This window comes from Oncorhynchus clarkii, chromosome 20, assembly GCF_045791955.1.
Source record: "Oncorhynchus clarkii lewisi isolate Uvic-CL-2024 chromosome 20, UVic_Ocla_1.0, whole genome shotgun sequence".
Lineage (NCBI taxonomy): Eukaryota > Metazoa > Chordata > Actinopteri > Salmoniformes > Salmonidae > Oncorhynchus > Oncorhynchus clarkii.
This window is the reverse complement of record NC_092166.1, coordinates 53505679-53520208: the sequence shown is the minus strand read 5'-3', so window position 1 is coordinate 53520208 and position 14530 is coordinate 53505679. Positions and strand designations below refer to the sequence as shown.

The 14530-nt window shown below is 43.6% G+C and overlaps 1 protein-coding gene across 34 annotated transcripts in view; it reads left to right on the top strand.

The window, feature by feature from the left end:
• Positions 1-14293, top strand: part of LOC139376504 (transcription factor 7-like 2) — a 101082-nt gene extending 86789 nt beyond the window's left edge. For 2 of the 34 annotated variants that reach the window (XM_071119169.1, XM_071119179.1), the window contains 8 exons: positions 288-374; positions 4732-4854; positions 5020-5182; positions 5381-5488; positions 6065-6113; positions 6853-6903; positions 8297-8369; positions 12015-14293. In XM_071119169.1, the coding sequence (XP_070975270.1) occupies positions 288-374; positions 4732-4854; positions 5020-5182; positions 5381-5488; positions 6065-6113; positions 6853-6903; positions 8297-8369; positions 12015-12477 (1117 nt within the window). In that variant the 3' untranslated portion in view covers positions 12478-14293. Of the gene's footprint in view, positions 1-287; positions 375-4716; positions 4855-4995; positions 5183-5380; positions 5490-6050; positions 6114-6852; positions 6904-8296; positions 8370-8892; positions 9652-12014 lie in introns of those variants that run through there. The other 32 variants (XM_071119176.1, XM_071119164.1, XM_071119175.1 and 29 more) reach the window with 29 other exon arrangements.
• Positions 14294-14530: the final 237 nt, after the last annotated feature.

Below are 14530 nucleotides of genomic sequence, written 5' to 3'. Positions count from 1 at the left end.
ACACCTAGTTCCAGCTCGGGGAGGAAGGGGCTCCCTCTCCGTCGACACCGAGCGAAGGGTTATGAAATTTAATTAGCCATTCCTATCAAATTTGTGGTATTCAAATTGTTCGGAGTTTGCCTCTCCTTTGATCCGCACTCTGCAATCCCCTAGATTTTAGTCCTGATCAAATGAGAATAAAGAGACCTGCGATCGGGGAGAGAGGGAGAGGGCTTTACCTCCTCTCCTTCCATCAACCCTGTTTCTTTACCTCCCTCTCTTCCCTTTGTTCTTTTTCCTTCTCCTAGGCAAGGTCAACCTGTTTACCCAATCACAACAGGGGGTTTTAGACACCCCTACCCGACTGCACTCACTGTCAATGCATCCATGCAAAGGTGAGTTGAGCCTTGGGAGATAAACAGGCATACACACACACAGGAGGAGGCCATGGCGCGGGTGCACACACAGGCGTCACACACAGTCTGCGTAAACTTATCCCTTAAGGAAAGTGCACACTCTCGTCTCCGTGCTCAAAAGGCCAATCCTCCAGTGTCCCCACTATGTGTTGAAATATTAATTATATTTATCACTTTCTAATGAGGCCCCTGAAGAACATTTACCCTAGCTGTATGTCAGCCACATCTGTAATGGACGGGGTATGTCCTAGTTTTTAGCCACCAGACACATTGATAAATAAACATATAGACACTTAAAAGGAGAGAATGATGTAGACTCGGGCTTGACACTTGGCTAATGCTTTGTTGGGTCCATTAGGGTCCAGCTCAAGAGGAGAGTTCTGGACTCAAGTGGACCCAGGGGGGCACATATGTTTGTTGTTGTTGTATTATGTGTCTTTAACTGGGCATGGCTCCCCTGGGGGCTGTGCTATAATTCTCTGCATTGTGTGGGAAGAGGGAAGAGTTAACTGTGGATGACAAGTACCCTATGATTTGTAGGTTCAGAGTCTTTTCGAAAAACGACAACAACAAAAACAAACAATTCCATATGGCCGCCCCTCCCTTTCCCTTTTCCCCTGTCCCTCTCCCTGAGCCCAGAACAGTATTAACAGGCATTTCATTGCAGGCAGCTGGAGAGTTTGGAACGGGGATGGTTTATAGTTTTGAGGGGAGGGGGGGAGAGGCAGAGGCCTAGGGAGTATGGGGAACAGGCCAAACTTCAGTTTAATTACGTGCTGATTGGAAAAGCAGCTCCTGAGATTCGACAGTTCAGACCTCTGTGACGTTGATGGATAAGTGTGAGCGAGGGAGGAAAGGAGAGAGAATGCAAAAGAAGGGAAGAAGAGAGAGGGAGGCCTCGAATGGGATATGGAAAGGTTAATGTTGTGAAATAGTACCTGACACCCTCAGAACTTTGACATTGAACACGTGTGCACTCGGGTTCCTTATCCCCACCCTCTCTCTCTCTCCCTCACACACACACATACACGCACACACACTCTGACATGGCCTCTTGGTACACTTCTTTTAATTAAAAGCAGAAAAGCAGATTGACTTCACACTTTCTGTTAAAAAGAGAGGCTAGGTGAGCCAATAGCTCTTTGTTTGTCCTTTTTCTTGGTTAGCCTTACATTGAAACGATATACCTTCACGTGTATTCTTCATTAATACACATTACCTATATACTTAGGTTGATAGTTTATATCATTGTTGGCCACCCCTTGACCCAGACTCCCTTGTGGCTTTAGGAACAGACCCAACCATCTTCACAGTTCACTGTAGCACAGTCTTGTTTTCCATATGTGGGTGTCATCTATGTAGCAGGGTTAAGATGCCGCTAATTTCTCCTCTCTATCCCTATTGTGTCCCTCTTCCACCCATAGCAACCCCCATGAAGCAGACCTTGCCCTACCCCCTCTCCCAATCCTAGCCCTGGTTGCCTTGCTCTCAGGTACAGGCAGGGTGCGTCTGGTGTCTGGTAGAGCACAGGCAGCCAGACTAAGCAGGACCTGGCAGCATCTAGTGGACCTGTGTTTTAAGTGACAGCTAATTCACCCCTAATGACGGCCTCTACATTGTGATCATCTTATTTCCAGCAAGGCTAATTGAATCTACTGGATGGGGGATTGGCTGGGCTGTGGGGCTGGGGAGAGCTAATGCGTTCTGATGAGCCCTAATTGAATTAGCATAGCTGAATAGGTGGAGGTCTCCATCTCTCTGGAGAAAGGGGCTTTAGCATGTCCTTGTTATAACTTCCACTGGGGAATTGACAAAAAAATAAAAGACGTCCGATTGGGTTTTCAACGGCGTAGAGAAATGGCACAGAGTGGGAAGGTTTGGATAATCGTGTATATGACAGGGTTTCGGAAGCAAAACATTGTCTCGTCTTTAAAAGGTATTTTCTTGCTTAAATATGGCACAAGACATCCAGTAGTTAGACACGGACATCCAGTCTGTGTCTAATAATTACATTGAGATGTCCTGATCCTGTATTTTACTGGCTAGCCAGATCTTAACAAGAGAACTAGTGCTTCAGTACTAGCCCCTAGTGCCACATACCGGCCCAATTAGAATGGCGAGAGCAAGTCTGGCTCTCGTACCTTGCACCCACTCAATGAGCACCTTACACCTAGGTCCTGTTTAAAAAATACATTCTCTGGAAGGGGGAAAAAAGGCAGGCAAGAGAGAGCAGAGTCAGTCGAACGGAGCAAATGAGAGACATTATTTTGATAATGGGATTGGAACCGTACAGGTCCATTATCTCTGACGGGCCCTGTATGTGACAGGTGGGGAGAAGTGTAAACCCCTCGCCCCCCTCCCCAACGCCTGCGCTTTGATATGTTCCCCCCTCATCGCTCTCTCTCCCTTCCTCCCTCGCTACCCCTCTTTTTTCCTGCCGGAAGGGAAAGCGCGCCGGCCGAGTTCGTTATCCTGTACATTAACCAGGCACAGGGGTACTTCCTCACATTGGCAATTAAATGGCACTGGCTAACACTGGGCCTGCGTTGCAGCCAATGACCCACCCCCCATCCTTGCCTTTCAGATTGAGACATAGGAGCCTGGGGGTTGGCTAAATTGGTCCAAGGCGCTGTTCTGTTCTGTGCTGATGAGGCAAGATGATGATGCCCCCGCACATCAAAGGGATGGCCGTCATGTTTAAACCATAACCTGGGCCGCGCGGTGGCAGCTGGGGCGAGGGAGGGGGAATGTGGATGTGGTAAGGGGACAGGGAGCAGGAGGAGGAGGAGTGTAGAGAAGGAAGAAGAGAAAAAAATTGGATGCTGGAACAGAGAACTTAACAAGAGCACCAAGAGAGAGAGAAAGAAGGCGAGAAGGAAGGAAAAAGAGAGAGAAAGAGGAAGAGAGAGAGAAGAGGAAGTGTGGCGGGCTAATGATGAGTGATCCGCAGCCACTGCCACGGTCGCCTCAGCATATGACATGGCGCAAACACAAACGTGTCAATGATAAAGGGAAGAGAGAAGAGCAGTGGAGGAGAAGAGAGAGCAAGAGAGAGGGAGGAGGGAGAGAGGGAACACTCCCCAGAGATCGCCTGCAACAGAAACGAGTTGTTCCTGGCGAGTTTATGCTCATCATTATATTCTGGCTCCGAGCCATGCAGCCAGACATAGCCAGATAATGAGCTGTTTAAAAAATATATATAATATTCCTCCTTTTTTGCCCTTCTTCATCCTCCACTCTTTTTCTATGATTTGTGAACAGTCATGCATAGCTGAGATATATACTGTGCACACACAGACACAGACACACTCATACAAATAATCTTGCACACACACACATTTACTCTCTCTCTCTCTCTCTCTCTCTCTCTCTCTCTCTCACTCTCACACACACACACACTGCTCAATAGATGCTGGCTATTGCCCTCAATCACTGTAGCTGTGGGAGATGATGAAATTATTCTACCAGTATTATGAAGATGTAGAGGGGGGAGATAAAGAATGGTAACACCATTAATAATTTGGATCAAGCATGAGGACAGATAGAATAGGCCTAACACAGTGATGCACAGAAAAAGGTGCCTTGCCAATGGTTAAAGATAAAGTGGTGCACTGGGACTGGGATTTGACATCAGCTCACACAGCGGTTTGGCACAAGACTCCATAGACCTGTAGTTTGTCACATTGTAAAGTGGGGCAAGACATCCTTGGACCTGTATTTGTCATCCACAGTCCGGAGAGAGGGGTGGTAGCACTAAACACTGAATTCACCTTGGAGAAAAGGGGAGCCAAGTCACTATTTTGTCTCGGTTATGGAAGCAAGTGAGGATTTTATAGAATCCATTACAAGGACACGTGTAGTTGAAGTGTCTGTATGGACCATTTTGGCTTGTCAAAGATAAACCTTCAGTGCAATGGCTGCCCTGTCTTTCTATTTAACACTCTTCCCACTCCAACACAAACGGACTCTCTTTTTAAAATGAATATACTGTATGAAATATGACTCATTATGATGTGTAGCGTGTGTTTGCTGTGTAACAGTTTCGATGTGATTGTGAGATCTAAATTTTGTGATACTTATGGGCCGAATCCTTTCTTGATATACCCGTGCGAAACTCAAGCTTTTGTGTTAAGTCATGCATTGGACGTCAATGAGAGATTTGCGTGACAATCTGACTTTCATGCTCGGACCTCAAGGTAGGATTCGGCCCTGTATATATGCACATCTGTATTAATGTCGAGTGAGCATATTCTGTCTCTGTTTGTGTCTAATATGTGTCCATCTTCCATTTCACACGTGTCCACTCTGACGATTTACACAGTTTTCTGTCCTCCAGGTTCCCTCACCACATGGTCCCCCCTCACCACAGTTTGCACCAGACCGGCATCCCCCACCCTGCCATCGTCACGCCCAACGTCAAGCAGGAGTCCTCCCACAGCGACATAGGCCTCAACAGCTCGTGAGTACACATACCTGGTTGTTTTCACCATTGTAAACTAAACAGCAGTGTAGTCAAAATTGGCACTGGTCTTGTTGTTCTAAATTCTACCATTACAATAATCTGTTTAATACCAATTCTGGGTATTTGCCAACCATACAGTACTATACTGTACACACTCCACAGGAAACACCAGGACTCGAAAAAGGAGGACGAGAAGAAGAAGCAGCCCCACATAAAGAAGCCGCTGAACGCCTTCATGCTCTACATGAAGGAGATGAGGGCCAAGGTGGTGGCCGAGTGCACGTTGAAAGAGAGCGCTGCCATCAACCAGATCCTGGGACGAAGGGTGAGAGAGACAACACCACTATACAGAGGCTCACTCACTATATCTTATTTTGTCTTTACCTCTCACGGCTCTTGGCTGAACATGGTCATGTTTACTGTTGACGATTATAGTCTTCTCGCCTTGCACTCACCTCTTTGTATTATGTCCTGTCCCTCTCTCTTCCCCTCCCTCTCTCTTTTTCTGTGTGTCTGTCTATAGTGGCATGCCCTAACACGAGAGGAGCAGGCGAAATACTACGAGCTGGCCCGGAAAGAGCGACAGCTTCACATGCAGCTCTACCCAGGCTGGTCAGCACGAGATAACTATGTAAGTTTTTAAGTTTTCAACATGTACATCCTGTATTTCTCCCCTCACAAGAACATGTCCCTGGATGAGTGCTCTTGCTGTTCTGTCTGAGCTGAGAGCTCACCTCCTTAGCAATGCCTGCTGTCTGTTTCCCTAAACACCTTAGTCGATGGAATCTCCAATATACTTTACAGTAGACATGTTGGGCTATTTAAAAGCCCTGAAATGCTGATGCTGAAGGAAGTTTCTCTCCCAGCGTTGGTGTGTCCAGCAGTACAGATTGACCAGTGAAACTCTGACTCCTCTCAGCCTGCCCAAAGCATTGTGCACAAATCTGACTCCCTCACTACAAACCAACAAAGCCTCTATATAAAATGCAGCAAAATAAAAGAAGGGGGAAAAAGTACAAAAAGTGAGAAGGGAAAATTCTGTTATGGCCTGCAGTGGCAGTTAAAACCAGCGGGCAGAGAGAGCGAGAGAATGAATGAATAAATAAACAGAAATATGGGCCCCGTTTTTATTTCATGTCTCGGGTCTTCTGCAATATAATAACTAAGGTTCCTGTCTATTTCTCTTCTTTTGGCGGGTAACCAACAGGGCAAAAAGAAGAAGAGAAAAAGGGATAAGCAGCCAGGAGAGGGCAATGGTAAGTGAGCGCCAATTACCTCCTATTAGAGGAGCCCCATCATGTGTCAGGACTGTGTGACATCTCACAAGATAAAAGTCTAGCCCGTTTTTTTTTTATTTTTGTGTTGTTGTGCCTGGCTCGTTTCTTTGTACATAGTTATGCTACCCAATGCAATATTTAAATGGTAGACTTGCTTGTTCTTCCCCTCCTTCCATTCCCCATCCCCTCCCCTAGCCTTCCCAAGCTAATAACATTGAATATGCATGACCCCCCCACCAGCCTCATCCCTCCTCCTCACCCCCGCCAACATCACCCCTCTCCACTTTGCCCCCCAGCATTTATGATACTGTGATGTGTGTTTTGAGAATGTGAAATTTAAGCGTTGTGAGAGCCATTAACTTTGCCAGTGTTGTGTGTGTCTGTGTGTTATAATGCCTGTGCCCTGCAGATAGACTGTGCTTGTGTGTATGTCTGTCTGTGCGTGTGTGGGTGCATGTGTGTGTGTGTGTGTGTAACATGGGCTGCCCCTGCTTGTCTGCATGCATGCACACAAACAAACAAAAATCACCCACTTCTTGAAATTAAGGAGGTTTGCTAATTCTATTATTTCTTCATTTTATATTCTTATTATTCATATTCTTCTGATAATCCATATTGTGAGTTGAGAAGGAGAAATGCGGCATATTAAACTGTATTTTACGCTCGTTTACGTGAAGGATCCCCTCTTGAAGGCCTCTCTATCTGTTCTTTTTTTCAGAACACAGAGAATATTTTCCAAACCCTTGCCTTTCACTCCCTCCGATTACAGGTGCTAATGTCATTTTGAGTCTTAAATTACTAACTTGTTATTTTTTTCTCTTTTTGGTTTATCATGTATTTATTTATCTATGTATGTGTATTATATTCTATTTAAAAGTAGTTTTACTAAGCTAAATACAATATTTTGAAGGATGTTATTGACTTTGTTTGCTGCTTTATTTCTTAAAATGTTGATTATGTTTATTTATTTGACCATTTTATTTATTATACTAGCAAAAGTATGCTTCATTTGATATACTTACACATTTATTTAATGATGCTTCTATGTTAAAGTAATTCATTCCAGATCAATCTTCCCCATTTGGCCAAATCAATATGTAGTATATATTTCTAGCAGTGACTGTAAAAGTTACAGAATCTTAATGTTGAGTTATGACCTAGAGATTTGATGTCGGTCAGGGTAAACCTCCTTAATCTATTTGCTTCAGTAGCTGCACCTGTTCCTTTCCCTGGGCCAGCATGAGTTGGGCCTATTCCCCTTCTATGCTGTCTCTGCTCAAACTAGGGCCTGGATTCAAACAACTCACCACAGGATTCCTCCTTTGACCCAAGTGTAAACTTTGCTCTACATATGATTATTAAGCCATTATGGCTGCATTTACACAGGTAGCCAAATTCTGATATTTTTTCCCACTAATTGGTCTTTTGACCACATCAGATTTTTTCACATATTCAGTGCTGATCTGATTGGTCAAAATTCGAAGGGGGGAATTGGGCTGGCTGTGTAGAGCCCATGGTAGAGTTCTAGAAGATTACACAACAAATTGTTTGTTGACAGGTCAAGGTAAAGGAAAACATTGTGTCAGGTGGTTGAATTCAGGTCTAAGTAGAAGTGCCCTTGCTGCATTCAGTAGGGTTCAACCCTTTAATGCTTTCGCTGGCAGGGACTAACCCAAACCTTCCCTTATTTTAACAGTCTGATACTGCTGCCTCTTTCACCTACCACCTATACCCTCTCCTTTTCAAATATGCTGATAAAAAGATAACTATGAATGGCACTTAGCAGAAATGTAATCATGTCTGCATTATTTCCCCCATCGTATTCTCTACCTTAAACAAATACCTATTATCTTTTTATTTGCTTTTTTATACTTAATCCTTGCACATTTATGCATTTGTTTACTTTTTGCTTGTGGTTTGATTTGACTAATGTCTGAAACACTAACCGTGTCTTCTGACAGTCCTTTTCTATAAAGGCATACTGCACAATTACTTGCATCTTTTTAATTAGGTTGGGAAATAAGCTAAATATGCCACGATTTCGAGACTCGCAGCCTCACTGGTTTACGATTTTTCTCCTTTATTTTCCTCCTCTTTCTCTTCCCTCCTTTTTGGTTTTTCTTCCTCCTCTCTGCTGGCTTCCCTCCCTGTTGTGGAATCAGACCTGAGCGCTCCTAAGAAGTGTCGAGCGCGCTTTGGGCTCGATCAGCAGAATAACTGGTGTGGCCCGTGCAGGTGTGTATGGTGTGTGTGGCATGAACGCCAGGGCCAGGTGACGGCTGTTCTCTGAGCTGGGACTTCCTCCTTCCCTCCCCGACTCCCTCTCTCCTTCCTTCGCCAGGCTTTCGCCACCTCACAATTCTTCCTCCAACCCAGCCCTGCCAGTTTGGCCTGCCTCTATCCACTAGTTTTATTGGTGTTTGGGAACAGGGTTAACAGGGTATGCGTCAATGTGTGTGCGTGTGTTTGTTTGAGTGGTGTTTGTATATAACTCTAGATTCTCTACATATAGATGTGGGGTTGGGCGGGTCCAATAGGGGGTATTCTCTTTATGAATTAGCCACAATGAGGGGCAGGACTCATCAGATGGTAGACTGGGTCTGAGAGGAGTTGGAGACGTGATGGCCTGGTCTGTGTGGAGGAAGTCCCAGTGTTGACAGCCCAAACCTAAGCCCTGCCTACATGTGTTGTCTGTCCAATGACGTGTCCATTTTCTGTGTTTTTGTATTGTTTGTGTGTCTACCTCTTTGGCTAACAGATGCAAATACCCCAAAGAAGTGTCGTGCCTTGTTCGGGCTTGACCAGCTGAGTTTATGGTGCAAACCATGCAGGTATACCCCTGTAGTATCTATGGGAGGACAACCGTATAGACAACCACTTCCTTCTCTTACGTCTTCTCAAGACATCCCTCGAAAATATATGTATTATGTTTTCTTCAATGTGTTAATTGATGGCCTTCTTTTATCTGTTCCTTTTCCTGATTGTGGAATTTTTTGCTATAGCTTCTCTAAGCAAGTCATTTTACTTATTTTCTTTGAAAACTAAAAGCCCAGTGGCAGAAAATGGATTTACTAGCATTGTTATTTGTACACTACCTCAGCGATAACAATAACATTGTAAAGAAAGGTCCCGGTTGCAACATTGTAAATAATCACATTTAGGAGACCTTTGGGTATTTTTGTTGTAATGTAATTTTTTAAAACACATTAATGGTTTCTGATACCAATATTGTGTCAAGTTGAAAGGTTGAAATCCATTTTCTATCCAGGCTGTATGTAAGTGCCTGACATTCTAACTGTCTTAAGTGTCTGTCTGAATTGGCCCTCTTGATAACCTTGTCATGCTAAGACTTGGCCCTGCTTCTCAGAGGGCACCAGAGTGACTTTCTTCTATGCCCTCTTCCTCCTCCTCCTCTTCTTCTTCCTCCAAACTCCTCTCTGATAACCCGTACTTAGTCCCTACATGTTGTCTTTCTGTTCTGACACAAGCAGTCTTTGAATTGGGAATATTTTCATGGTAGGTATTTGTTTCTGCTAAGTAATACCCCTCTCTGTGTCTGGCTTGCACTGTGTCCCCACCTCTACCCTGACCATTGTGACATGCCGTTTGGTACTGTGTATCACTGGTCAACCCAAGGCATGCGACCTATCAACGCATTTCATTTTCCTTATTTTGTTTTCAATATTGATCTGGAGTTATTACTCCAGAAAGATTTCTGCCATTTTGTCATTGCCTCAAAGAAAACAGGATATTGAGTGATCTTACCGAGTCACTTTTCCCCTCACATTTTATGAGTGGTTATAAACGTTGAATTCACATGGCATTCAATTAAAGTAATCCACAAAGACGTTCATACAGATGAACTCTTTTAGAAATGCTCCACACTCAGTTTTAACAGTAACAAGTACTTTTACTGTAGATTTTAATTAAGACGTACACGGTTGATCACATTGAGAAAGGGATGATATTCTCACAGTATTTCCTGATCTAGTCCATGAACGTAACGGGTAAATGATGAGCGAGGCAGCAACGGGGTGCCAGAGGGCCAGGCTTGGGAATAGCCAGGGATAATTCCTGCTTCGTTTAAGGAGCCGAGAGGTTAACAGACCTCACTGGGATCCATTTCCTGAAAGATGCATCTGGCGTAATTCCCCTGGAGACTGAGAAATCAATATGTTACACAGGCACATACTATCAATCGATATGTCTGTTAAAAAATGGATATTAGCTCATTTGTAGCGGTTTGACAGGCAGTTATCAGTTTAGCCTTGACAGAGGAAGAGACAGCCTAGCACTGGCAGAATAATAGCATTTTACGATGGTAGCTAACAGTCAATACCACACAATACTCATACAGGGTCTTTGACAGCCAAGCAGACAACTCAACCCAACTCCCTTTCCTTGCTTTTCAGTTGACATTTTCCGTGGTTCACTCTTTCTTGTGTGTCCATGTTGTGTGCCTGTCCTCTTTGTGTAATTGTTCAGTCACAGAAGTGCTTGCCTTTTTTGTTCAGCATGCTATCAGTGTAAGGTATATGTGGCTGTCCAAATGTCTGCTTTTCTTTCCCCATTCTCCCTTTTTCTTCATTCCTCTGTTTTATCAGTTCTCACTGATCGATCTCCCTCTCTTTTTTCCATCTCTTTCTCTCTCGCACACTGTTTGTACAGACAGGGTATGACTTGACAAACAGGCCATACCTTGATTGAACAATAGAACAGAGATGCTGACATTTCTCAAAGGCTAGCTGAACCAAAGCATCATTTATTTCAGTCACTTCTGCCCTTCTCCTTCCCTCCCTCCACACCTACGAATTCTGTTCTTTCTCCTTGCTCATTGTCCCTGTGAGCTAGCAACACAGTCTGAACCACAGTGTATTTGCCCTTCAGGCAAGCACAGTCCTTGTGATAAGGAGTTGTTGTAGAGGTCAGGGTAAGACGAGGTGGGCAGAGGCTCCCCTCCCTCCCAGCCTTCCTCCACCCCAATTGAACATAGCACACACACTGCCATCTCAGATACAAACACACACACACACACACACACGCTGCAGGCACGCCAGACAGGGGAGGGTCCAAACCCGAGCAGAAATGCAAACATGACGCCGTTACCCTTCATACTCACACATATGTCTTAGGGGCAGGTGCAGCGTAGTGTTCATGCCCCTGAACTCTTACCTCTGCATCCAAACTCTCCCCTCTAAGGAAAGGAGAGAGAGAGAGAGGTCAGGATAGTGAAGGGAAGGGAGGAGAGAGGGAGGGAGGACTAGTATTTCAGAAGAGCAGGGTGATCCCTGGCGCTAGCTCTTCACCAGGGCCAGCTCTTTGTTTCAGTCAAGATCAGAAGTCTGTGAGGAAACGTTTGAGAAAAAAGAAGAATCCCGCACACTGCTCTTTAATAAGCCTATCTGCCTTAAGGCCTTCGTCAGAGCTTTTGTAAGATTAAAATACTTTTTAAAATAGAAGAAAGGAAAGTGAGCTGTTATAGATTTGCCATGAAAACCATTCTTCATCCTTCTTTATTCTTCATCTATTTCTCATCCATCATTTTCATCATCCTGCTGCTTCTCCTATTTCATTATCCTGTCTGTCTGTTTGGTGTACTGTGTTGTACTGTATATGTCCTGGGAATCTGAGAAGGCCACTTGTAGCCTTACTCCTCAGCTAGGCTGTAGTGGTGGCAACCACTTAAATGCACCAGAAAACAACAATCATTTAAGGCCCAGAAATAGGTTTTAGATTGAATCTTTAAGACACTGATATTATGCAAATTAAAAAAGATGGTGCATTTAAGTTGACTGCTAAGGCTCAGCTATTGCCCAGCAGATTGCTGTCAGTTCTGGGATGTCATGCTAAAAAGCGTCTTTCTCTGTCCCCCATCTCCAGGAGAAAAAAAAAGTGCATTCGCTACATCCAAGGTGAAGGCAGCTGTGCCAGTCCTCCCTCTTCGGACGGAAGCTTACTAGACTCCCCCCCATCCTCCCCCTCCTCGGTGGCTCCCTCCCCCTCCTCGAAAGAGTCCAAACCTCAGACTGAACAAATGCAACCTCTCTCACTGACTATGAAACCGGCCCACCAGCCTCTCCACCACCCGCACCTCCTGGCTGGGCATCCTCCTCCGCCATCTTTGGTTCTGCTGGAAAACTCTGCTGCTGCAGCGGGTAAAATGCCTGGCGCAGCCCACAATGGAGCCCATGACCACGGCAATGTCTCGTCCTCGCGGCAACCGGGCTCCTCAGGCGCCTCCCTTGCCAGGCCCTCGGCAGCATCGCTGTGTCATTCCCACTCGCTACACCCCAACTCCACGGCCCCTCAGCCTCTGTCGCTCGTGACCAAGTCTATAGAGTAGCCTCCCTCCTTATTCACTCCTGTCCTTCCTTCCTATTTTTCTAGCTCTGCACACCTCTATTCGGGCCCTCTTTCTTTTCTATCTTTTTGTCTATTTCTGTGCCATAAGGCTTTGAAAATTAGTTATTGTTTTATCAAAGTTCATTGGTCAATATTTGACCCATCATTATCAAAAAATATATATAATTATTATAATGAATGAATAATACAAAGAGCTGTAGAGTATAGCTTTGGGAATTTGCCAACATTTTCTTAACTTTTTATTTGTATTATTTTTTATTTTGTAGTGTTAAACAGTGCAACAGAAAATTGTTATGTAGTTCCACTTAAACATGTTTAAATGACAGATATAAAAAGGTAGGTTAGATGATTATTCAATGAGCCCTTTTCTTGAAAGAGTTGGTTCTCCTTCATTATTTGTATTAAATACGAGCTTGCGAACCAATCATTTGACACCCGTACAAACCCTGGAGGGCATGAGGATCGTGGAGACACCTCTCTTACTGAGGAACAACTTTAATTGTGATGTTACTTGTTCTTCTTTAAATGTACAGAAATATTGGTGTGTGTGGGGGGGTATTGTTTTAATGTGCATTGTTCCATTACGTTGTCTTTTTTGTTGTTGTTTACCTTTGGGGGTGGAGTCAGGTGGGGTGGTTGGACTTGGAGGGGAGACAGGGGAGGGCTATTGAGGTGGGTGGGGGGGTTGCGCTATTCAATACAAAATGTCACAACGCTAGGACCAGTAGTATTTATTGCTTTAGAGATTGCTTGTTGTATCTTGTATGTTGTCCCTTTTTAAATATTTTCTTTTCTTAATACATTGTATAAATATTTTTTCTTAACGTAAGCAACTTATATATGAAATGATCCATTTTTACAAGGAGGTTTTAAAGGTAAATCTTTTTGTTGTTGTTGACAACCTGGATTCCACCCAATGTACTGTGCAGATTTCACGAACAGAGGTATGCACAACTTCATTTCAAGAAATGCGTCTATAAGCCATTTTACAAAAGAAGAAAAGAAACTTGAAACACCAAGGGACAGTGGGTACCGTGTCTTCAGTAGTTTGGGAAAGTGTCAAAGCCCTTCTTTTTTATTGCACAGTCTCATCTCTACCAGACTGTAGATTTGTGTACAGATTTTCCGTGCCAAATTTTGTGATAATTTTCTCTCCCCCCTCTAACCACGCTGTAGGGTTTTTCTGTTGTTGATTGTTTTTTGTTTTTTAAAACCATACTTTGCTGTGACGTTACATAGATTGCTATGTATGTAGTATAAATGTTGCTATAACAAATGTGTTTGGTAGCAGATTGTCAAATATTACAATTTAATGATTAAAAAGACGGACATCATACTGTATAAACCCACAAGGGCCAAATTATGTATATTAGGAGGTTCATAAAAAACTATGAAATAACTACAAAAAAATACACAAACTGCCACTTTTAAGTACACAGCTACATATAGGTAGATAGAAAAAATAGGCATGTTGATGTTGCAAGAGGCTGTAAAAAAAGCTACAAGAGAATCATCCACTCGGTACCATTGTAGTTGACATGACGCGACTGTAACCTGTCGATTTCTTCTCTGGTTTATTAAGATGCTAATGATGAATAGTTTGAATGTTTCCTTAACGGCTGTGATGTTCCTGTTCTATTTTATGCTCTTATCTTTTGTTTAATTTTTTGTTTTTTTCCCTGTTATTTTAAATGGTTCCAAAACCATGTTTTTGTAATGAATAAATGTTTATGCTGTACAGTCTCTGTAGCATGCAGTTCTGTATTAATAAAAGCGACTTAGTATGTGCAGATAAATCTGTGTCTAACTTTTGTGATAGAATATGTGAGTGCAGCAACAAAATGAGAGATCGCAATAGTGTAAAGGCATAGCCGCGGGGAATTAGGGGTGCTGAGGGTGCAGTAGCACCCCCTAAAAAATCATAATAGAAAATATATAAAGAAATGTACCTTTTTTTTGTTGCACTGGGCCTTTACTGTAGCGTGGGCCATTTTTTATTGTTTTGCATGTCCGTTATGGCAAAAAAAGTAGTA